The following is a 26454-nucleotide window of genomic DNA, read 5'->3' as shown; positions in this document are numbered from 1 at the left end:
AGGGCTGGCCCTAATTAACCACTTTTGTTTTTTTTATTTATTTTTTTGTGAGGAAGATCAGCCCTGAGCTAACATCCATGCTAATTCTCCTCTTTTTGTTGAGGAACACCGGCTCTGAACTAACATCTATTGTCAATCCTCCTCCTTTTTTTTTTTCCCCAAGGCCCCAGTAGATAGTTGTATGTCATAGTTGCACATCCTTCTAGTTGCTGTATGTGGGACGCGGCCTCAGCATGGCCGGAGAAGTGGTGCATCGGTGCGCGCCCGGGATCCGAACATGGGCCGCCAGCAGCGGAGCGCGCGCACTTAACCACTAAGCCACGGGGCCGGCCCAAACCACTTTTAAAGTTAAGGCAAAGAGCATGAATTGTTTCTGAAATACAACAAATGATTACACATACAGTAATGAAGGCTACCATCTATTGAACATTTACCATGCGCCCTTCCTTGCTAGCTACTTTTTATTCATCCCCTCGTTTAGTCCTCAAGCACCTCACAACAAAGAAGCCAAGGTTCGGGTGCATGAGGTGTGCACTTTCAGTGTACTGGGGACCTGGTAGATGGTGGATTCCGGATGCATGTCACCACTAGGAAACCACGTCCCTTAGATAATGCTACATTCTCCTGAGGGACTGAGGTTACACAAAGGTACTTCTCCAGATAAAGTGAGTGTTCCTTGACCCTCAAAGGATTGCCCTTTAAAGCATTCTAATCTTCTCTGATGGAAATGTTTCTAAAAATGTGTTACAGATATCTCTACCTTCCTGAAGGCACATCTGTGACCAAATGTGATCTATCCTTGATGGCTGCTCATCAGAGTGACAGTGCCTGTGCATTATTCTCACACAGCAACGATCGCGGAAGTGCCTGAAGTCTGAAGGCTATTTGTCCAATCCACTTTTTATGTTCAGCTCTTCCCCAAAACAACAGCTGGCAAGTCCTGGTGTCTATAAGTACATCTACCCCTGAACCTGAGTGTGGGACCTGAAAGGGATTCTGGCCCTCTCCTAAGGTGCAAATGCATCACATCCTGCTGCTCAAAGTCCTTTCTCAGCTACTCTGGGTTTCTGGTGGATTTCTCAAAGGTGGCTGGTTAAGGACGTCTGCTCTTTAGCTATGGGATAATCAGTACACTGTGCAGCAAATTCTCTATCATTGAGTAGTTTAAAGGTAAAGATGGAGTGGGGGGAAAAGATAAACACAGAGAATACAGAATACACAGAGGAAGAAGGGACAGAACAGAGGAAGAGCAGAAGACCCAGTAACTTCAGAGTCTTGGCAGCAGCAGGTAAGTGATCGTATGCTTTCAGTGATGAAGAACAAGGCTTCTGGTTCAGTGAAATCTGGATTCAGGGGCCAGGCCGGTGGTGTAGTGGTTAAGTTATTAGCACACTCCGCTTTGGCAGCCCAGGATTCGCAGGTTCGAATCCTGGGCACAGACCTGTGCACTACTCATCAAGCCATGCTGTGGTAGCATCCCACATACAAAATAGAGGATGGGCACAGATGTTAGCTCAGGGCCAATCTTCCTCACGGGGAGGAAAAAAAAGAAAAACTGGATTCAAATCTTGCTCTGCCCACCTAGTGGCCTCGAGTGGCAACTGTCAAGTTATTTCACATCTCTAAGCACCTGTCCTCATGTGCAAAAGAGGAATGATTACAGTTATCCTGTGGGGATGTCATGAGGATGAAATTACTGTTCTCCATACTCTTTGACACAATTAACTGTCGTATACTCCCTTCTGATCTGAGAAACAATTTTTTCACACTAAGAGTTTGAAATCAAGGTTTGGATCCCAAAACACTTCAGAAGGCTCTGCATCAATGTGTGTGTAGGGGAATTTCATTTTTAAAAAATTTGCTTTAGATATTTAGAGACTTCAATTCTTTGATATTAAAAAAAAAAAAAGCTAAGCTTCAAAGCTCTTTATTGAAAAGTTTAACAGTCGTAATAAAGCCAGCATTTACTTCATTATTCTGATAGAGTTTCCTAATCACAGTTGGTTTTCGACTCTTTAGTGTGATATATGTTAAGAAGCTGCAAACTCCAAGACTTTAAGAGGCTGCTCTGAGAGAAAAAGCCACAGCAGTCCTCCAAGGAACTAATCCAGAACTAGAGAATTCCCCTCTCCACAAACGGCAACTGATCACTCCCAGGGAATAACTTTCTCCAACCCTATTTGGAAATTATTTTTCAATACATTAATTGATTCACAATTAATTAAATCACAAAGACCTTTAATATATTCAGACTAACGTTTCATTTATAAAAGTCCAACATACACACAACTTTTAGGAACATACAGACTGTTTAAATAGTGAGGTATACTTTCACAATTTAACTTTTTTGTGACCATTAATCATTGATATTACAGTAAACTTGGACATGAATAAAAACCAGTATGATAAACATAAAATTAGCCCATAATCCTCACTGCCCCCAAACATCTTACATATTATTACATGAATACAATTTTCCCACTAATATTAAGTTGCCCTTATTGATTTAAACCTGTACTGTATTTACTCTTAAATATGTCTCTGATTGCCTACCTTTCAAAGTGCTGTTTCATTTGTTTACACGCATAGTAGTTTCCATCTCTCAGGCTCTGCATCTTCATAACTTCAGAAAACGTTCCCTCTCCTATTTTGCCAATTGCTTTATAGTCTATAAATAAAAACAATTATAAAAATAAAATTTTATTTATAAATATATTTTGTACTCACTTTTTTAATACATATATTTTGTACTCACTTCCAGACAGCAAACTTTTTTATCTGTAAAACAATCCAACAGGAATATATTAAGGATTGTTTCTCCTTTTTTTCTAAGGCTCAGTGTTCCCCTCATTTTAAGAGAAGTGGGGTTGTGTGTTGGCAACAAGCACCATTTCCTTCCAGGCTATGCTCACCCTCACATAGCAGGGAACCACATGACCCGAATCTTGGCCGGGATGCGAGGCTCAGCTACCCCACAAGATTTGGGAAGCAGAAGAGCAATGGAGGCCAGCTGGGACTGCTCCAGCAGGAGCAGCACTAGTACGGGCTTTGGCCCTTGGTCACATCGGCAGCTGTGATGTTGCACCAGCAGCCTCGGAAGATTCTCCTGAAAATCACCCTCTGTGGTCCTATGGAAGGCCCAGCTGACCTGCAGCAGTTTCCTGCAGTTCTTGCATTTCTGGATTACCTGAAAGCTGACAGCAGCTTTTCCTGTCTTTGCCGCCACCACCACCATCTCCCCCAGCACAGATAATGGTTTCATAAGCCTCTAATTCACTATGTTAAATCCTCTCCTGCTTGAAATACCTAGAGTAGTTTCTGTTTTCCTGACCCAATCACGACAGATACAGAAATGAGTATCTTGAAGGGGGGTGTTGCTGGTAACAAAAACCTAAAAAATGCAGTCAGGTGACAGGCTGCAAAGCCTGGTGTATCATGACAAAAGACTGCCTATGATGAAAGGCTGCCTGCAGTAACTGCTACTTTTCACAGACCAAGTGTCTGCTGAGCCTGTTGGCCCAGGGAAGGTGGTGGCAAGAGTCAGAACGATGGAGTGTGCTGACTACTACTGATGCCTTAGCAAGATATTTCAAGACAAAAATGAGCTTGGGAGAGAAGTGCCACTTTTTAAGCAGAAATGGAAGGAATGAGAAAAATTCAGAAAGCAAAAGTCTCACTGGGTTGGAAAAGCTTCTGCAGCACAAATAATAAGAGAATAAGACTGTAAGAAAACCTCGACAGAAAGCAGTCTGTGAGACTTCCGAGAAAAAGAAATGGCTCAGCCTTGCACCAAGATCATAGGAAGGCAGCTACTACGCTAAAACATTAATAGCTAAAAAGGCACTATGTTTTTAGAAGTGACAACGTTTTTTAGAAATGATAAGTTTAAAAATGAAAAAAGTCCTTATCTGTTAGCAAGAAATACTGAAGTATTTACAGGTGAAACAATACAATGTTTGGGATTTGCTTTAAAATACTCCTGTAATTCTCATTCACTACTGCTGAAAGTATAAACTGGCACAGTCATTTTGGAGGGCAATTTGACACTATCTATTAAATCTTTAAGACATGCATACACTTTCACCCAGCAATTCCAATTCTAGAAATTATCCTGTAAAAAATACTTGCTTAAGTATATATGACATGAGAATGTTAGCGCAACATTATTTAATAGGGAAAAACTAATAACCCAAATGCCCCCCAATAGGGAACTGGATAAATTAAGTATGGTTTATCCATATAATGGAATATGTTGAATATATTTAAAAGAATGACACAGATAGACAGATCCTTAAAAATAATCTCATTAAAGACAATACACACACACACACACAATTAGTGGCTCCCTCTGAGGGATAGGTTACAGGTGTCTCTTTTTCCAAGTTAGATATTTTCCATAATGAGAGCACTATTTTATTAAAAAGCAACAATCAAAACTAAAGACTCCAGAAAAAAAAAAATAGTGGGAAAAAATGGCAAAATGTTTACCACTGATGAAACTAGGTGATGGATACCTGAGGGTTCACTATATTATTTTCTCTACTCCTGACACGCTTGAAATTTTCCATAATAAAAATTTAAAATAAAAAAAGCGAAAAACAAAACCTCCTAAGCATGATCCTCCATATTCACACCCCCCATTAAGAATAGCCAGAATAGAAATGACCCCTAGACCTTGGGAGCCATGAGATAAAGACGGTAGAAACCCACTGCAGAAAGACTCCCAACCAGGAACACCCACATAGGACTTTACATGAACAAGAAAAATACCTTTCTTGGGTAAAGCCCCTGAGATTTAGGGGTTTAGCCATTACGGCACCTAGCACGCATCAGCCTAATTACTATACTTGATATATAAATACCATAATTTATAAAACAAATACAACGATAGACTTTTGAGAATTTGTATTTGCAAGACGTCACATAAAAAATCAGCTATTCAATAAATATTGTGACTTTAGTTACAAAAATTCAATTTACACAGAATTTTTCTTAACATCTTTATATTTGTCTGAAATTTTATCCTACTTGTAAGTTACTAAAGTAGCCTGCTACTGTTTCATGGATGCTGGCAGAAGACAGCCTCTTGGGCCAGAGATAAAAGACTTGATTACTCATGGTACAGCAAGGTGCATGGGCATCAGCATATATGCATTTGTTCCCCTTGCCCCAAAGTGCCACGGGGGTGACAGGACAGGCCCAGATGACACCTGCACACACAATGGACTGCTCTACAGGAGAAGAACTCAGGGCCAACGGCCTAGCACTTTTTGAATAAGCAGCCAACAAGATGGATAAAGCCTTGCCACCTGGCACACTCAGCAAGAACATGCAGGGAAACTCAGGGCCCATGGCAAACTGCCTCTCCCAACAGTTCATTACAGTGTTAATATATTAACCAGTTTTACTAATATAGGGTATTTGGTATGGTATTATTCTTACTTATAAATATTCATATATAGGTAATATCAATTTTAATACCACTTTTCAATCTTACTCAAAATAATCCATTTCAGTGTACATTTTCAAGAATCTTAGCTTCAGGCCATGCAAAATGAGAAAATCTTATTTGTAATCACATATTTGTAGAAACTGGAAAAAACGCTTTTCCCCCAAACAGCATTTAACCATGCTGTTACCCTTCCAAATACCATATACCACTACCACACTGTAGTAATTGCCACAGGAGGAAATAAGAACCTATAACTGCCATGCATAATGTAGATGCTCAACAATTCCTGAAGAGAATGATTGAAAAAATAATTGTTAAAGCTTCTCACACAAATTTATTTTCCAAAGATGATTTCTGTGGAGGAAGATAAAAAGCACTGAGAATGTGTAGTGGGTTGAATGGTGGCCCCCCCCCGAAAGATATGTCCTTATCCTAACCCCCAGAACCTGTAAATGTGACCTTATTTGGAAATAAGGTCTTTGCAGGTGTAATTAAGATAAGGATCTTGAGGGCCGGCCCCGTGGCTTAGTGGTTAAGTGTGCGTGCTCCGCTGCCGGCGGCCCGAGTTCGGATCCTGGGTGCGCACCGACGCACCGCTCCTCCGGCCATGCTGAGGCCGCGTCCCACATACAGCAACTAGAAGGATGTGCAGCTATGACAGACAACTATCTACTGGGGCTTTGGGGGAAAAATAAATAAATAAAATCTTAAAAAAAAAAAAAAGATAAGGATCTTGAAATGAGAACATCCTGGATTATCCAGGGGACCCTAAATCCAATGACAAGTGTCCTTATCAGAGACAGACAGAGAAAGTAGAATGGTGGTAGCCAGGGGCTGGAGGGAAGGAGAAATGGCGAGTTGTTATTCAATAGGTACAGCGCTTCCGTCACGCAAGCATGTGACCAAAGTAAAACCTCATTTATCATTATAAAAGAAACTCTCCTGATTTTCCACATGAAGCCATGTTCTTCCTTCCCTCTGTCAAGCATTCTTGTGGATGCCCATGGCATGCTGAATGCTGAGGCCCAGAAGCTATTCAAGAAGGTGTAGTCGAGAACCAACAGCATTGGCATCACCTGGGTGATCACCCAGCATCATCAATCTTGTTAGAAATGTGGATTTTTGGGTCTCGAACCCAGACCTGCTGAATAGGATTCTGCGTTTTGACTATCCTCAGGTGATTTGTAAACACGTTCAAGTTTAAGAAGCACTATGACAAGTACACCTGCTTAACAAATATCTGCTCCCAAATCATTTGATATCAGTTGCTCTTGCTTTTGTAATTCCGTAATTTAACTAAGTATCAAATAAGGCTAAATAAGAGTGTGAAAAGAGATGAAAAGAGAAAGTTGTTTTTAAGAAAATTAAGTTAAATGCTTTGGAACAATAATGATGAATGAATTATAAAATTGCTGTTGAAGTACGTGTGGGTGAGGCAACTGTAAAGATTGGAAAAATGGTAAAAATCTATAGGATTTTGAGCCTTGAGTTCTACTCTTGCATGTTTTAGCTTCTAGACTTCACTTTAAAGAAATTTAATATCACTTAGTCATTGGCTGGGGCCGCTCTGAAAAGAGGGGGTGCTCAGCTCAAAAGATGAGGGGGACCTGAAGTTAACAGCTGGCACTGGCCAGCTAACTACACATCTGGGCAGCCAGTCCTTTCCTAAAGGGAGAACTTGCAATGTCTGCCACAATCCCAATCTGTTTTGTTTTTTTTTTTAATCTGCAAACCTGTGGATACATGCGTGGTGTAAATAAATAAGCCTATGAGACCAAAAAAAAAAAAAAAAAAAAAAAAAAAAAGATGAAAAAATTCTAGAAATCTGCTGTACAACAATGTGCACACAGTTAACAATACTGTACACTTAAAATTTTAAAAAGAGGGTAGGTCTCATGTCATGTGTTTTTTACCACAATAAAAAAAAAAAGACATACACACGGACATAGAAGAAGAGGCCACGTGAAGACAGAGACAGACATTGGAGTGATGCAGCCATAAGTCAAGGAATGCCTGAAGCCACTAGAAGCTGGAAGAGGCAGGAAGGATCCTCCCCTAGAGCCTTCAGAGGGAGCACAGTCCTGCTGACACCTTGATTTCAGACTTCTGGACTCCAGCACTGTTAAAGAATAAATTTCTGTTGTATTAAGCCACCAAATTTGTGGTAACTTGTTGCAGGAGCCCTAGGAAACTAACACATAATGTAACTAATTTTTTTTTAATCTAAGGAAAACATTCACTAATTTTTTTCATTAAAAGAAAAAGGCTTTTTAAGCATCACAATATAGTCGTCGTCAATCAGAAAAGATTGATATATTTGACTACATAAAAACTTAAAACTCTAGCACCTCAAGAAATACCCTAAAAAATGGTTAACTAAATTATGAAAAAGCCATACAAAGGAATATTATATAGCAGATAAAAAAGAATAAGGAAGATCTTAGCTTCTGACAGGGAATAACCTTTCCAGATATACTATTAAATGAAAAACACAAATTAAAGAACAGTGTGTAAACTATGTTAATAACATTTGTAGGGAAAAAAAAGTATACACACAGTGTCAGGCAGCATAATGCCCCTCCACCCCTGCTGCCAAACAATGTCCATGTACTAATCCCTGGAACCTGTGACTATGTTAGGCTGCATGGCAAGAGGGAATTAAGACTGCAGAAGGAATTGCTAAGGTTACTCATAAGCAACCTTAAAATAAGGAGATGATCCTGGACTTATCAAGTGAGGCCAATGCAGTCACAGGGTTCTTCTAAGTGGTAGAGGGAAACAGAGAAGACAGAGTCAGGGGGATACTGGAAAATGACGCTGCTGGCTTTCAAGATGGAAGAAGCAGCTACAAGTCAAGGAATGCTATGAGTCAAGGAATTCGGGTGGCCTCTATATGCTGGAAAAGGCAGAGAAACAAATTCTCCCCTAGAGCCTCCAGAAGGAATGCAGCCCTGACAGCAACTTAATTTTAGCCCAGCGAGACTCACTTCAAACTTCTGACCTCCAGAACTCTAAGATAAGAAATTGTAGTTGTTGTAAGCCACTGAGTTAGTCATAATTTGTTACAGCAGCAATAAAAAACTAATACACGGGGTTGGCCCAGTGGCACGGTGGTTAAGTGCGTGTGCTCCGCTTCGGCGGCCCAGGGTTCTCAGGTTCAGATCCCAGGTGTGCACCGACGCACCACTGTCAGGCCATGCTGTGGCGGCATCCCATATAAAGTAGAGGAAGATGAGTACAGATGTTAGCCCAGGGCCAATCTTCCTCAGCAAAAAAGAGGAGGATTGGCATTGGATGTTAGCTCAGGGCTGATCTTCCTCACAAAAAAACAAAAAACAAAAAACTACTACATACATTCACACATTTATGCTCACATATACAAAGAAGGAAGTAGAAGAAACACAAGAAAGTGCCAACAGTTGTTACCTCAGGAGAGGGGATATAGATGGGTAGGGAACAGGATAGAAGGCAGACTAATTTTTTACTATATATCCATCTGTGCTTTTTATCTTTTTTTTTTTTTTTTGGTGAGAAAGATTGTCCTTGAGCTAACATCCATGCCAATCTTCCTCTATTTTGTATACGGGACACCACCACAGCATGGCTTGATGAGCAGTGTGTAAGTCGGTGCCCAGGATCTGAACCTGCAAACCCTGGGCCGCTGAAGTGGAGCACACAAAGTTAACCACTACGCCACTGGGTCGGCCTCCATCTGTGTTTTTTTTGGTTACATTTTGTATATGTATTATTTACTTTTTAAAGTAATTAACTAAAAACAATTTAAGAGGTGAGGGATATTTTCCTCATGGTTCCTTTAAGGAAAATGGACTATGAAATTAAAAACTAAGTATTTATTTTTATATAATATCATCTTTTTTGTGTCTGTGTAAGGAAGACACATCCAATGCCCGTCCTCCTCTTTTTTGCTGAGGAAGATTGGCCCTGGGCTAACATCCATGCCCATCTTCCTCTACTTTATATGGGATGCTGCCACAGCATGGCTTGACAAGCGGGGTGTCGGTGCATGCCCGGGATCCGAACCTGCGAATCCCGGGCCACTGGAGCGGAGCTTGCACACTTAACCGCTGCGCCATCAGGCCGGCCCCTATAATATCATCTGAAAGCGAATGGCAATCTAGGAAATAAAAACAATTTACAAGAAAATTAAAAATAACAAAAATATAAGATACCACTTCACACCCACTAGAATGGCTAGAATCAAAAAGATAGATAACAAGTGTTGGTGAGGATGCGGAGAAACTGGAACCCTTCCTTATACATCACTGGCAGAAATGTAAAGTGGTGCAGCCACTGTGGAAAACAGTTTAGCAGTTCTTCAAGATATTAAACAGAGTTACCTTATGACCCAGCAATTCCACTCCTAGGTGTATACCCAAGAGAAATAAAAACATATGTCCAAACAAAAAAAACCTGTACACAAATGTTCATAGAAGTATTATTCATAATAGCCATAGGTGGAAACAATCCAAATGTCCATCAGGTAATGAACGGATAAAAAAAATATGATATATCCATACAATGGAATATTATTCAGACATAGAAATGAATGACATTCTGACACAAGCTACACATGGATGAACCTTGAAAACATTATGCTAAGTAAAAGAAGCCAGGCACAAAAGGCCATTTATATGAAACACCCAAAATAGGCAAATCCACAGACACAGAAAGTAGATCAGTCTAGGGTTGGTGGGGTGTGGGTGAAACGGGGAATTACTGCTAATGGTACAGGTTTCTTCTTGGGATGATGAAGTGTTTTAACAGATGATGATAATGGTTGCAAAAAGTAAAAATACTTGAAATCACTGAACTGTATACTTTAAATGGGTGAACTTTACAGTATGTAAATTATATCTCAATAAAGCTATTAAAATGGACAAACAAATCTGTTGTGTTAGAAGTTAGAACAGCAGTTACCCTCGGGCGATGGGATGACTGGAATGGGCCCAAGAGGACGTCTAGGATACCAGTACTGCTCTGTTTCTTGATCTGAGAGCAGGTTACATGGGCATGTTCACTTTATGAAAATTCACCAACTTGTACACTTACAATTTGTGCAGTTTTATGTATATATGTTATACTCCAATTTTAAAAAGTTGGAGGGCCGGCTCCGTGGCTTAGCGGTTAAGTGCGCGCGCTCTGATGCTGGCGGCCCAGGTTCGGATCCCGGGAGCGCCCCGAGGCACCACTTCTCCGTCCAACGCGAGGCCGAGTCCCACGTACAGCAACTAGAAGGATGTGAACCTATGACATACAACTATCTACTGGGGCTTTGGGGGGAAAAACTGAATAAATAAAATCTTTAAATAAAAAGTTGGAAAAAAAGTAAGCTATAGTTAGTATAAGCAGAAAATATGAGGGACAGAAAAGATATACAGTAAATAGTATACTCAGGGAAAGGCACAAACAAAAACAGACTGAGAAATCATATTAATGGCAGAAAATTCATGTCCACAAATTCCTACTGCTGAGGTCCAAAAGAACTGCTTTCAATATGGTTCTGGTTCCTAAGAGGCCCCCTTCTTCCTGTTCTGGAGTTTCCTGTTCTTAAGTTCATCCTTAATTGATTCTTATAGTATACCTCCAACTTGTGAAGTGTAATGAGACTTACTGGTCCTTACAACTGAAACAGACTAAAACAATTCTTTTGAATGAGAACCAAAGTTTAGCGGTCACTTATATTCCTTAACAGTCCCCCTAACAGGGAGATTAGATGTCTTTTCCCGTGGTTAGCTCCAGAGAGCCTCTTTCAGTTCCCTGAAACAGGTCTCCATCCTATTTTTCAGGTGGCTCCTTTATCCCAAATGAAAACCCTCTGGGAAGCACTGCCAGCCCCAACACTAATATTACTTGGTCCTGGCAACTTACAAGAGTTGGAGATAAAACACATTACACCAAGACAGAGAAAGAAAGAAACAGAGAACAACAGCAAAAACGAAGAATGTTTGGGGCAATGGGATATTATTACTTTAGTATTAAGACCATTCCATTCATACTTAAGGAAATCTGCATACTAAAAGCCAGTCTGCAGCAAAGACCGTGACAGAAGCCAAGTCTCGAGACTGGCCTGTGTTATGAGTGAGAAAAGGGTAGGCTATTATACCAGGAAGGGCTTTTCTGCCTATGATCAGCAAGGAAAACTACCCAAGGGTGCTCAATCTCTAGACCATTTTCCAAACTGAATTCCACAAAACACTTGTATGCCCCAAACCTGATGGGTATTCCACAAAAGAGAGTTCCGTGAGCAAAAATTGAGGAAATTCAGGGTTAAATACAGAGAAATGTGTTTGACGGCAGAATTCCTCAGTGCCCTTCCCTGAACATGTGGCAAGTCTCCAGGGCAGAGAGGAGCATACAGGCGGGGTGTGCGGTGTATAACTAGACATGTCTCTGAAGATTACCAGTTAACATCCCCAGGGCTTCTCTAGATCCCCAAAGTGAAGATCTTTAAACTAAGCTATTAGAATGCCTCTTACCCAAGTGTTTACTGAATAAAAAGCAATTTTTAAAAATCGTTCTAGGGCCAGCTCTGTGGCGTAGCAGTTAAATGCGCGCGCTCTGCTACCGGTGGCCCGGGTTCAGATCCCAGGTGCGCACTGACGCACCGCTTGTCAAGCCATGCTGTGGCGGCGTCCCATATAAAGTAGAGGAAGATGGGCACAGATGTTAGCCCAGGGCCAGTCTTCCTCAGCAAAAAAGAAGAGGATTGGCATGGATGTTAGTTCAGGGCTGATCTTCCTCATAAAAAAAAAAAAAAATCCTTCTAGCTCCCAACAAGGCATGGTTTCAAAACTATTCTGCCAGTTTTACAGTTCTTCCCACTTGCCTTCTAAGAGAAGCTGGCTGAAGTAAGACAGGGGCAGCCCCAACGGCGTCTACAGGACAGAGGTGTCAGATCCCTTCTGACAAAAACGGAAGCCATAACATGTTTGACAACCACAGCTTAACTAAATCCCACAGCCTCTCTAACACAGGGAACCTGTCCATTAAGTCCTGGAACCAGACAAGATTCTTGGGTGTATCTCCCAAGAAGCGTCTTCAAAACAAACTGACCAAAATACAGACCCAGCAATTCACCACTAATTTGTCCAGTTTGGAACCTTATAAAACAGTTTTGACAAATTTCTGGAGAAGCCTTCAAACTTGAAGCTTTATGGGAAAATGCAACCAGCCTGATCCTTTTACTGAGCAATACATCCTTCCACTCTCAGGAAGACCCCATCCTGACCTACCTAACCTGACTGTTACTCGTCCAGAACAGTCAAGGAATAGCTGCTGCTTGCTAACACAACACCAAATCTTTCCCCTCTGCTGGACGGACCAGACTAGAACGCCCAGAAATTTCCCTACAAGGACATAGTCTATTACTGTACAGAAAAGAGTTCACATGGCAAGTCTAAGACTGTTATCCTTAGAAAGGTCTGCTTGCAAGGTTGGCCCTTGGCTGCCATCTGGGAACTTGAATTTCAGGAGACCTCCCACCTTCCCTAAATGATAAGAGTGGCTCATTGTGCCTAAACTGTTTGTGCAAGCAATGCGGTTTATGGTGAATCTGCTTTCCTTCTGGGAGTCTGGAATTTCTGTACATGCTGGGCAAAGGGTGCCTACATTATCAGCTCCCAATAAAAACCCTGGGCACTGAGTCTCTAATGAGCTTCCCTGATAGAAAACATTTCACATGTGTTGTCACAATTTGTTGCTGGAGGAATTAAGCGAGTCCTGTGTGACTCCACTGGGAGAGGACTCTTGGAAGCTTGTACCTTGTTTCCTCTAGACTTTGGCCCAGGTTCCTTTTTCCTTTGCTGATTTTTCTCTGTATTTTCTCACTGTAGGAAATCATAGCCATGAGTACAACTACATCCTGAGTCAAGAGTCCTCCTAGCAAATCGTGGAACCTAGGGGTGGTCTTGGGACACTCCCCCAATCCAATTTATGCTACACTTCAGCCTAAATTAATTAAACATCTCTGGTAGTATGACAAAATCATTGTGGATGTCAATAAAGATTTATTACCACCAGCTATGCATCAGGTATGGTGCCACACACTGCAGAAACAAAGATCAATAAAACATAACTCCTTGCCTTGAGAACTTAGAGTATGTTCCCATGCCCCTAATTTTAGGTCCTCTACCTATAAAAGAGAGGGAAGGAGAGCCGCATTCGTGTTTAGATGATATTAAAGGCTAAATTAATGAGTACATGCTGTACAATATTGAGTACATGGTGCTTCAGATTCTAAACTCCCAGGACCGACCTGGTAGGCCTTAAAGCAGATGTCTTTCCTTCTTCTGATGCAACTCTGTCCTCTGTTACAGAATTGCTCACGTTCCACTTTGCACCCCCTCCCCCCAATGCCATAAGTCAGTCCCTTAAAGGCAGGTCTACAATCTGTTCTCTTTTGTGCCCTGTACATACTCAACAAATGATTCAAAGAGGAAATACCAAGTCACATGCCTCATAATCTAATATTCCTATAGTCCCCTGGACACACACTGCAGAGGGATCTTCACTGACAGCTGAATCACAAAATTACTACTATTGACTAATTGCCAACCAAGCCTTTTTCATTCATCTCCATCTTTATTTATTTTTTTATTTTTTTCCCCCAAAGCCCCAGTATATGGTTGTATGTCATAGCTGCACATCCTTCTAGTTGCTGTACGTGGGACGTGGCCTCAGCATGGGTGGAGAAGCAGTGCGTCGGTGCGCGCCCGGGATCCGAACCCGGGTCGCCAGCAGCGGAGCGCACGCACCCAACCACCAAGCCACGGGGCCGGCCCGTCATCTCCATTTTTAAATGTTGGGTATTTCCAATCACACTGAGAGAGATCTCTTGTCCCTTAGGTTACCTCCTTTCCCAGGTCAGACCATCCATATAAATGCAAAAGTGAATTAAAAGGATAAGAGGATAAAGTAGCCAGAAGGATGCTCCTTAAATTACCTCCTAAAAGTTTCATATCCCTCCAATCAAACTATCTTTTAGGACATGTTTTTCCTAACTACATGCCAAGAAATTATGATCAAAGTGAATTCAGCCTTAACCATGACCAGGTCCCAGGAAACGAAAAACAAAACCAAGTAGGTGATCATAGCTAACATTGTTGTGCACTTACCACATGTCAGGCATCATTTTTTAAAACAAACTTTTAATTTTAAAATAGTTTTAGATTCACAGAAAAATCTGTGAAGATAGTATGGAGAATTCCCATATACTCCACACCTAGCTTCCCTTATTATTAACCTCTTAAATAGTATGGTACATTTGTCACAATTAATGAACCCATACTGATACATTATTATTAACTAAAGTCCATACTTTATTCAGATTTCCTTAGTTTTTACCTAATATCCTCTTTCAAGGGCACCACATTACAACTTGTCATCAGATCTTCTTAGGCTCCTCTTGGCTATAACAGTTTCTCAGACTTTCCTTGTTTGGGTAACATTGACAGTTTTGATGAGCACTGGTCAGGTATTTTGTAAGATGTCCTTCTACTGGCATTTGTCTGCTATTTTCCTCATAATTAGACTCAGATTATGGGTTTTGGGGAAGAAGACCACAGTGCCATTTCTTTTTTTTTTTTTTTTAAGATTTTATTTATTTATTTATTTTTCCCCCCAAAGCCCCAGTAGATAGTTGTATACCATAGCTGCACATCCTTCTAGTTGCTGTATGTGGGACGCAGCCCTAGCATGGCCGGAGAAGGGGTGCACCGGTGCGTGCCTGGGATCCGAACCCGGGCCGCCAGCAGCGGAGTGCGCGCACTCAACCGCCAAGCCACGGGGCCGGCCCCACAGTGCCATTTCATCACATTGTCTCAAGGGCACATACTATCAACGTGACTTGATAGCTGATGTTGACCTTGATCACCAGGCTGCGGTAGTGTCTGTCAGGTTTCTCCACCATAAAGTGACTCTTTCTTCCCCCGCTTTCGATGCTGTACTCTTTGGAAGAAGTCACTACACATATCCCACACTTAAACAATGGGGACTAATGTCCCCCTCCTTGAGGGCAGAATGTGAAATTCTTCTACAAGGGAAGTTTGTCTACTCTCTCCATTTATTTGTTCAATCATTTATATTTACATTATATTTATTCAGTCATCCATATTAGTAGGGACTCATGGATATTTATTTTATACTTTGGGATAATCCAATACTACTTTATTTTGTGGCTCAAACTGTTCCAGCTTTGACCGTTGCGAGCTCTTTCAGTTGGTTCACCTTTGACATGCCCCCATAATAAGAGTTTTGTTTGGTTTTGAGTACTTTCTTACTTTCTGGAAGTACAAAATCTTGTATATTTCCTGTCTCAGTCCTAGGATCAGCCATTTCTCCAAGGAGCCCTGGTTCTTTTTATTAGAGAATGGTATTTATTAAACACCAAGATCTGAGCACTAGGCGTCAGGCACCATTTTTCACTTAATCATCTCAACAAACCCATGCAATAGGTATCATACCCATTAGCCCTATCTTACAAATGAGGAACTAAGGCACAGAGAGGCTAAGTAGCTTGCCCAAGGCCACATCAATAAGTGGCAGGGCAGGGCTTTAAACCCAAGGAGTCTGACTCCAGAAGTCATTTCCTGACCACATTGCCATTGCTGTCTGCTATGAGCAGAACACCACCAAGGGGACGCAGATGAAGTCACACAAGCATACCTATAAGAGCACTTACCTTGGCAACAGATAATTTCCAAAATAACTAGCTCAGCTGACAAGGTCCATGAGAAAAGCAAAATTTGGGAACTGCATTGCCAGTGATACAGGGCCACCTTCTTTGGTACAAGGGACAGTGAAAGCATGAACTCCAATTGTGAGTGGCATAACCCTCATGAATAATCACTGGAGTCCTGCTTGGTCTCTCCTTATATGGTAACTTTCAAACCTTCTGATACAGTCAGTCCATCAGGCAATCCAGTCACTCAACACTCCTTGACGATGGCTATACCGAGCTGCAACCTGGTGCCTTTTACAACATTAGACAGTCGTTTAACAAAAAAACTGGAAACGACTGGCTCCTAAAACTCACGTTAAAGCACATTCACTAGAATGGCTAAAGTTAAAAAGACTGAAAATATCAAGAGTTGACGAAGATGTGGAGTAAATGGATCTCTTGTATATGGATAATGGGAATGAAAAATGGTATAGCCACTTTAGAAAACAGTTGGGAAGTTTCTTTTTTTTTTTTTATGAGGAAGATCAGCCCTGAACTAACATCCGTGCTAATCCTCCTCTTTTTGCTGAGGAAGACCGACTCTGAGCTAACATCTATTGCCAATCCTTCTCCTTTTTTTTTCCCCAAAGCCCCAGTAGATAGTTGTATTATAGTTGCACATCCTTCTAGTTGCTGTATGTGGGACGTGGCCTCAGCATGGCCGGACAAGCGGTGCGTTGGTGCGCACCCGGATCCGAACCTGGGCCGCCAGTAGCAGAGCACGCGCACACTTAACCGCTAAGCCACGGGGCCGGCCTGGGAAGTTTCTTATAAAGTTAAATATACACTTACCATACAATCCAGCAATTCCACTCCTAGGAAATCTACCCTAGAGAAATGAAAACATATGTCCACACAAAGACTTGCACATTAATGCTCACAGCAGCAGTATTCACAATAGCCAAAAAATGGAAACAATCCAAGTGTTCACTAATTGGTAAATGGATAAACAAATTGTGGTATATTCATACAATGGAATACCACTCAGCAATAAAACGGACCAAACTACTGGGCTGGCCCCATGGTGTAGCGGTTAAGCGTTCGCACTCTGCTGCCGGTGGCTCGGGGTTCAGATCCCGGGCACGCACCGAGGCACTGCTTGTCAGGCCATGCTGTGGTGGCGTCCCATATAAAGTGGAGGAAGATAGGCACAGATGTTAGCCCAGGGCCAGTCTTCTTCAGCTAAAAGAGGAGGAGTGGCATGGATGTTAGCTCAGGGCTGATCTTCCTCACAAAAAAAAAAAAAAAAAAAAGGACCAAACTACTGACACATGGCACTACATGCATGAACCTCAAAAACATCATGCTAAATGAAAGAAGCCGGATTCAAAAGACCACATACATATATATATACAGTACCACATTTCATTTATATGAAATTCTAGAAAAGGCAACATTTTAGCAATAGAAAGCATACCAATGATCCTTGGAGCCAGGAATAGGGGGAGGAGACTGACTGCAAAGGGGCATAAGGGAACTTTTGGGGTGATGGAAGGGTTCTATATTTTGATTGTGGAAGTGGAGACACTACTGTCTACATTTGCCAAAACTCATAAAACTATACACCTAAAACAGGCGAATGTTATTGTGTGCAAATTATTCCTCATTAAAGCTGTTAAAATTGGGAGATTTCACATTAAAAAATTCAAGTTAGAGGGGCCGGCCCCGTGGCTTAGCAGTGAAGTGTGCGCACTCCACTACCGGCAGCCCGGGTTTGGATCCTGGGTGCGCACCGACACACCGCTTGTCCGGCCATGCTGAGGTGGCATCCCACATACAGCAACTAGCAGGAGGTGCAACTACAACATACAACTATCTACTGGGGCTTTGGGGAGAAAAAGGGAAAAAAAGGAGGAAGATTGGCAATAGCTGTTAGCTCAGGGCCGGTCTTCCTCAGCAAAAAGAGGAGGATTGGCACGGATGTTAGCTCAGGCCTGATTTTCCTCACAAAAAAAAAAAAAAATTCAAGTTAGAGCCTTACTCCACAATACACTTAAATATTGGTAAATACTGGTAAAAGTTTGAATGTAAAAGTCAAACTAAAAGAAAATGCATTCATATATTTACCAGCCCATCAGAAGGGGATGGCCTTTTTTTTTTTTTTTTTAAAGATTTTATTTATTTATTTTTCCCCCAAAGCCCCAGTACATAGTTGTCTGTCATAGCTGCACATCCTTGTAGTTGCTGTATGTGGGATGCGGCCTCAGCATGGCTGGAGGAGTGGTGCCTCGGTGCGCACCCGGGATCCGAACCCGGGCCGCCGGCAGCGGAGAGCACGCACTTAACCGCTAAGCCACGGGGCCGGCCCGGGGATGGCCTTTTAAGGCATAAGTTCAATGAAGTTATAAAGAAGGAAGATCCAGGGCCGGCCCCATGGCTTAGTGGTTAAGTGCACGCGCTCCGCTGCTGGTGGCCCGGGTTCGGATCCCGGGCACGCACCGACGCACCGCTTCTCCGGCCATGCTGAGGCCGCGTCCCACATACAGCAACTAGAAGGCTGTGCAGCTATGACATACAACTATCTACTGGTGCTTTGGGGGAAAATAAATAAAAATTTATTTAAAAAAAAAAAAAGGAAGATCCAGAGGTGAGCCTAGCCACACGTTTTAAGGTGTTTACATAAAAAACTTCACCAAAAAAATGTAAAGGCAAACTACAATTTGAGAAAATATTTGCAACAAATATGAGAACAGCTAATGTATTTAACTATAAAGACCACTTACAAATAAATAAATACCAGTATCTCTCAAAGAAAAAATGGACAAAAGGACATAAGATGATTCACTTAAGAGATAAAAATAGCCAATAAGAAAACCACTAATAGTCAAAAGAATACAAAGTTAAAAGAGTTGCACTTTTTTTTTTTAAATAAGAGATTGTTCCATCCATCAAACTGGCAAAGGTTTGCAACATATGTATTTCACATAGGAACAAAGTGAGGCAGTGGCCTTGGGCTGTGGTACAACCAATGGGGAAACCAATGTGGTGGTGCATGGCAGGACCACCAAAAACATCCACTACCCTCCCTGGTGATAATGCACTTCCTGGGGAAAGGCAGGTATGGTAGACTCTCACTTTCTGCTTAATCATTTCTGTTTTCTGAAAATATTCTATAATAAACATGAATTACTTGTTTAAGTAGGAAAAAAGATATTAGAAAGAAAAGAGTCCATATCCTTTGGCTCAGCAATTACACTTCCAGGTTTCTATCCCAAGGATACCAACAGATACAAACAAAATTTATAGACAAAGATGTTCATCACAGTACCAGAACACCAAGAATGCTAAAAACTTAAATATCCAATATCAAGAAAATGATCTAATAATTATGGAATAGCCATAAGCTGAAATATTATGTAGCCATTAAAAATGATGCTTTCAAATAATATTTAACAATATATATAGGAAAACGTTCAGCCATAATTTAATGTTAAGTGAAAAAAGGATGGTAACGATCATACACATACATGCATAGGAAAAGACTGGATGTAAATATGTAAAATTTTTTAAAGTATCTATGACTGGGTGGGATTGATGGTGATTTTAATTTTCTTCATTATACTTTTCTATATTTTTCGATGTTCACAATGAATACATATTACTTTAAATGTGTGTGAGCATGGGTATTCCCAAGAACTTTAAGAAGTCCATGAACCTGTTGGCTAACTGCCAACAGAAACATAAGCTTAAAATGAACCATCTTAACATTACAGTAGCAGTCTAGGGAGAAAGACATAAAGCCCATGGGAGGGAAGAAGGCCAGGAACTGAAAGTCAGGCTGCAGACTAAGGAATTCAGATTTAAGAAGGGAGGAAGGCAAAATTTTATACAACAAATTCCAATTTGTGTTTCATCGAAGATAAATTAAGCTGACTGGCTTTAAAAAAAACAAAAAAACAAAAAACTGTGCACTTTAAAGTGGTTCAAGTACAAACTCCAACGGTATGCCAACATTCCAGGTTGGCTCCAGACCATCATGACCAGCAAGCAATAAATGGAACCCACTGCCATGGAAGTGTCTGTGATGGATAAAGGGTCACTTGTTTCCCCCATAGCTCTTTCAATAGACAGAAGGTCTGGGTATAAAACAAGGATGAAAGGCAGGGGAGAGAAAAAGAGAAACACTCCTATGAAAAAACACCTAGGAAAAGCATCTTCTTATTCTCTCCAACAGGATCTGGCATATTTTCACAGGCCTTTAAAGTTAGATGAGAAATATTAAGATGCACACAAAGCACAACACAAAGCTATGAAGGCTACAGAGCTGTGCTAGCAAAAAAAAAAAAAGAAATCCTGCCCCACATGAATAGGAATAGATATAATAAACAGTCACAAGAAAATAAAACCCACCAAGGCTCAAGGACAAAGAGGAATTAAAATAATATAGCTGCATGAAAAGGGTGGAAAAAGGAAGATAAATGAGATTGTTCGTATTAAGATTCTATTGACTTTTATTAAATCAAGGCTTATTTGTTTAAGTGGAATTTAAGCCTTATTAAACTCGTGAAAGCGGAAGTCAAATTCACTTTTTGTGAAAAGGGAAACTTTCATGCCCTAGTCCAAACATTTGTATTCAAGCATTGCTTCTAAAGATCTTTATCAAAACAGGTGATATGCATCAGAGCTATGGGGCTTAGTCTAGGGATGAAAAGAATTGGGGGAGGTTAATTACCTAATACAACTCTCAAGGACTAGAGTTGGAAAGAGGAGGATTCGGCTTCTAATTTCCACTCTGTTCAAGAGATTAAGAAATTCAAACCAAATTACTAAAACAAGGATAGGAACCTTCAATGAAGAGAGCTGTACCCAATTAATTATTTAGTGTAGTGAGGAAAATTGCGGCCTGAACTACCAAAACATCACAAAAACACAAAAGAACATAAAATTATTCATAAACTCAAAAAAATTTTAATTTAAATTGCACTCTTTAACCCAGTAAGTCCACTGCTAGGAATGTATACCACTGATAAACATGAAAAATGACTCAAATATCTATGTTCAAACATCTTCATTGAAGCATCATCCTAGCAAGTTACAGTACAACATATTTAATATAATCCCATTTAGTTTGGGGTATTTGTTTAAGGAACAAATACATATTCATACATACATATATATATAATACACATACGTACACACACAGAGAAAATATGCACAGAAATTTATGGAAGTACATATAAGAAAATGTTCACAAGGATTGACTCTGCCAAGTAGGGGAGGGTCCTGAGACTAACTTAAAAACCTTTCACTAACTTAAAGATTTTATTTATTTATTTATTTTCCCCCGAAGCCCCAGTAGATAGTTGTGTGTCATAGCTGCACATCCTTCTAGTTGCTGTATGTGGGATGCGGCCTCAGCATGGCCGGAGAAGCAGTGCGTCCAGTGCGTCGGTGCGCGCCCGGGATCCAAACCCGGGCCGCCAGCAGTGGAGCGCGCGCACTTAACTGCTAAGCCATGGGGCCGGCCCACCCTTTCACTAACTTAAAACCCTGTGATTTTATCACAAAGCCAATATTAATTTACTTAATTTTATTTTAATTTAAAGAGACAAAGTTCCTAGTGGATGCATCTATTTATGAAAACAGAAGGTGAATATGCACACTAGGAAGGAGAGAATGGAACAAGATTATTTGGGGTAACTTTCAACTTTGATTCTATAAAAATACTCAGATTTATGAGGGACAGAAAGCTTAAACCTCACTGCAATTACAACAGATAATTTAAAAAATACTCCCTGTGATATAACAGCAAAATATGACTGCCTTAAGAATATGCAAGTTTTTTCTTTTTTTATAGGTGTTTTTTTTTTTTTTTTGGTGAGGAAGATCAGCACTGAGCTAACATCTACCAATCCTCCCCTTTTTTGCTGAGGAAGACTGGCCTTAGGCTAACATCTGTGCTAACATCTACCAATCCTCCCCTTTTTTGCTGAGGAAGACTGGCCCTAGGCTAACATCTGTGCCCATCTTCCTCCACTTTATATGGGATGCCGCCACAGCATGGCCCGACAAGCAGTGCGTCTGTGCGCGACCGGGATCCGAACCGGCGAACCCCGGGCTGCCGCAGCAGAGCGTGCACACTTAACCGCTTGCGCCACTGGGCTGGCCCCTATAGGTATGTTTTGAATAACCCATTAAAAAGTTCAGACAGGAAAAAAAAATTGGTACTCCCACTAAATTTGATAAGGGTAAAATTTTTCAAAGTAAGGATCTAACTGATGTTTGTCATTCTTTCCTCTTTTACATCCCTGCCTTCCATCCACTGGGACAGCAAATAATAACTCACAATTTACCAAGTACCAGACACTATGCTATGAGCTTGACATAGATTATCTCATTTAATCTTTGAAACAAGCCTATAAAATAGGTATTATATGCCTGTTTAAAGATAAGTGTGGAAGATTTTATTTTCTAAAGATAGTAGCCCCTATATATCCCACCCCACATGCTCATCTTACTATGTGTCTTTGCCATTCCTCCATCAAGAAGTGGGATCTATGTTCTCTCTCCTCAAACCTGAGGGATGTGGAAGTGACACTACATTTCTGAGGCTAGATCAGAGAAGGTAATGCTGCTTCTGCCTCCCGCTCTTTGGATGTTCACCCTCAGAACCCAACTGCCATGCTGTGAGGAAGCCCAAGCCACGTGGAAACTAGGTGTAGTGTTCTGGCTGCTAGCCCAAGCTAAGGTCCCCGTGGACAGCCAGCATCAATTGCCAGACCCGTGAGTGAGGAAACTTCTGAGATGACTCCAGCTCCAGCCACCACCTCACTGCAACTGCACAAGAGGCTCCAAGCGAGACCCACCTAGTTGAGTCTAGGCAACCCACAGCACCACGAGAGAGTAAAATGATTGTTGTTATTTTAAGCCACTAAATTGGGGTGATTTATTACACAGCAATAGAGAACCAGAATGATGAAGAAAACCAGCATAAGAACAGAAAGATCAGCCACAGGCTGCCATGTCTACATGGCTCCAAAGCTCATGCTCTTAACAACTACACTGTCTTACATCTTGCTCCCTACTACTGCAAATGATGCAAAACGAAAAGGAGAAGGTCAGGAACGACCCACAGAATAATCAATACATCCCTAAACACTTGAGCACTGCATAGAAAACAAATAAGAAAATACATCTAGAAAACCCTAAAATAAAGACCAACACGATAACCTAGCATTCCAGCCCCACTCTTTGACCCCAAGCTATGAGTCCAATTTCACCATTACTCACTTTTCCTGTTCATTCTACTTCCATGACTCTGTCTCTGTGACTGCCTGTTTGGGAACATTCTCTCAATGTTAAATATTTGTTAAGTATTTAATTAATGATCAGAACTTAAACCTGGGGAACAATAGGTTACACCAGTTCTCAAACTGGATTTTAAGGTAGAAGGGAGAATGAAGATGTACAACCAAACCAAGTAATTGAAAACTACCAAAATGGCCAACTAAAAGAACATATCAAATAATACCTACTATATTAAAAAAAATGTTTAAAAGATATAAATAGTAAAGTGCAAATGTTTATATATATAAATGTTTATATACATATAATGCTAACATTAGTGTTTAAAAAGGAGGGATAGATACATATTTATATACACATATATATAAATGTATAGATACACGCTTCTACATACATCCATATATAGAGACACACAGGCAACTGGTAACACTGGTTGCCTCTAGGAGAGGGGCTCAAGGGTCTAAGAGGCAAAGGTGAATAAATGGAATGATCAACTGATCAAACCTAACTTCACCAAAACTGAGACATGCTGACATCGGGCACTCTGGATGGGACACACAGACAGGGACACAACATCACCTCTGATATATCCCTAACAAAAATATTTAAGCTAAACCTAATCATGAGGAAACAATCACAAATCTAAATTGAGGGACATTCTGCAAAACACGTGGCCTGGATTCTTGAAAAATGTTGTCATGTTGACAACAAAAATGAAACCTGTGAGTTTTGACTGGATCCTGGAAAAAACAAAACACCTATAAGGACATTATTGAGATAACTGGGAAAATGTGAAATACAGACTGCGTATCGGATCACAGTATTGTATCAACACATTATTTGTACTGTGATTAGGTAGGAGAACGTCCTCATTCTTAGTGAATACTGCTGAATTATTAGTGGTAAAATGTCATGATGTCTACAACTAACTCTCAAAAGGTTCAGGGAGAATAAATACACAATTTAGAGCGAGAGACAAAACGCCAGAGCGCAAGTGAGCAAGCACCCAAACAAAAGGGAAAATGGTACATCTAGGTGAGGGGTTCATAAATCTTCAATGAAATCGTCTTGCAACTTTTCTGTAGATTCAAAAAATTTGAAAATAAATAGTTGGGAAGGAACAAAAGAATATAGTAAAAAAATGTGTATTTAGTCCACACTATAAGTAAAAGTGGAAAGGCTTTTGTAGACCCCATATTCTAACTACAGCTTTGGGTGCATTAAATTAAAAGAGAAACATGTCAACGGCATCCAACAAAAGAAAATAAGAATGCCTTGTAAAGGGTGGATGAGATGAATTAATTATTTTAAATATCTTTGTTACACAATTTATGCCACATACAATTACCAATTGACAATTAGGATACAATGCAAATTTAACATTATTACTACATCTAATTTAACCTTTTCACAGCAAAGGAGGTCAGTATTTTTCTGCAACTCTGGCTCACAACCACAAATGACAATTATATCTGTACAGTAATGTAAAAAAAAAGCCCATTCTATTTGGTTGCACTTGGACTGTCCATAATCCACACATCCAAGCACAGGTAAATGTTTTACCGGTTACATTTTCTAGGATGACTACCTCATTTCCCAACTTCTCAATAACACTCTCATTTCACTAAAAGGTTGTTTCAAAATTCCTATACAGATAGTTCCGATAAAAACACTACCGCATGATGCAAATAAAATAAAATAAAATACACAGCCCAGCTTTCCTCTCAATTTTTCACTAAACCGATGTCACTAAAAGGCAGGAAGCCACACTGTAATCGCTCACTACATTACTGCCGAATGTTCAAGAAAAGAATCTCAGGTTCATTTTAGCACTCAAAAAAAAAAAAAAATCTCACTCAACTCCCAAAACTCTAACACAACCTCGCACTAAAATGTGCCTCGCCAGGAGTCGCTCGACGCTGTGAGACCCCGCTGCCCCCACAGCAGCCTGGAGCCCCTCGAGCTGCCCCGGAGGCGCCGGTTTCCGACAGCCCAGGAAGGTTTGGGGTCTCCACCCGCGGCGCCTCCCCAGGCCCGCCGAGTGGCCGCAGAAGGGCGACGAGACCCAGTCTCTCAAGGCCCTCCCGGCCCCTCCGACCACCCCCCGACCCTAGCCCCTCTGGGCCCCGCCACTCGCCCTCGCGTCCCCGCCCCTCCCCGTCCCCACTCACTCTTCATCCTGGATGCGGAGACAACTCCTTGCCGACACTGGACGGAAAAGAAGGGGGCAGGAAGAGTGGCCCCCTGGCCTCCACTCCTCTGAGGCAGGGTGCCCAACTAGGACCTCCGCGGTGGTCCCTCGGCGGAGAGCGTTAAGATCCGGCCGCCATATTGTATCCCTGTCACCTAAGCAACCGTCAGGCCCTGAACGCCCCGAGGCCGCCGTTGCGTGTGCGCGTGCGCAAAACGCCCCGCCCGCGTCCGCCAGCCTGCCGTGTGTGCGTGCGCAGTGCGTCCCGCCTCCTCAGTCTGGTTGCTAAGCAACCTCGCTCGTCGCTTTAAGCTACCAATTCGTGGTCTTTGAGCGTAGGCAACCTTCGCCTGGATCGCTATTCCCAGTCGTGCTATGAACTTAGCGATATGGGACCTAAAGCCTGGACGACGTCCTTGAGCTTTAACTAAGGTGGGGATGCACTAAATAATTGTCAATTGATACCTGTTCTTTGCAGTCTCATCCTACAATTGAGCATCTACTAACTAGTTTAGTAGGTATCTACTTTTGTAAGCTTTTCTTTTTAATTTAACAAACATTTATTGAGCTCCAGGCACTGTTGCAGAATAACAACCATCTATATGTTGGCATAGCATTTTACGAAGTTCATTGTCATTTATTTGCTTATTTCATGCCCACAACTCCATAAGGTTTTTTCCTATTAATTTTTGAAATTAAAGAAGGAAAATGTGTCTATTAAAAGAAGAAATCAAGGGCCGGCACCGTGGCCTAGTGGTTAAGTTTAGCCCACTCGGCTTCGCCAGCTGGGGTTTAGTTCCCAGGTGAGGACATACACCACTCATTGGT

The 26454-nt window shown here is 41.3% G+C and overlaps 1 protein-coding gene across 2 annotated transcripts in view; it reads right to left on the bottom strand.

The window, feature by feature from the left end:
* Positions 1 to 25761, bottom strand: part of MOK (MOK protein kinase) — a 61203-nt gene extending 35442 nt beyond the window's left edge. For both annotated transcript variants that reach the window (XM_014790554.2, XM_087447922.1), the window contains exons 1-2: positions 25607 to 25761; positions 2554 to 2668 (exon numbers count right to left, since the gene is read on the bottom strand). In XM_014790554.2, the coding sequence (XP_014646040.1) occupies positions 2554 to 2668; positions 25607 to 25613 (122 nt within the window). In that variant the 5' untranslated portion in view covers positions 25614 to 25761. The remainder of the gene's footprint in view (positions 1 to 2553; positions 2669 to 25606) is intronic.
* Between the last annotated feature and the right edge of the window lie 693 nt (positions 25762 to 26454).

Source organism: Ceratotherium simum, chromosome 24 (genome assembly GCF_057802395.1).
Source record: "Ceratotherium simum simum isolate JZ-2026a chromosome 24, ASM5780239v1, whole genome shotgun sequence".
NCBI classification, from domain to species: Eukaryota; Metazoa; Chordata; class Mammalia; order Perissodactyla; family Rhinocerotidae; genus Ceratotherium; species Ceratotherium simum.
This window is presented reverse-complemented; position numbering and strand designations above follow the sequence as displayed.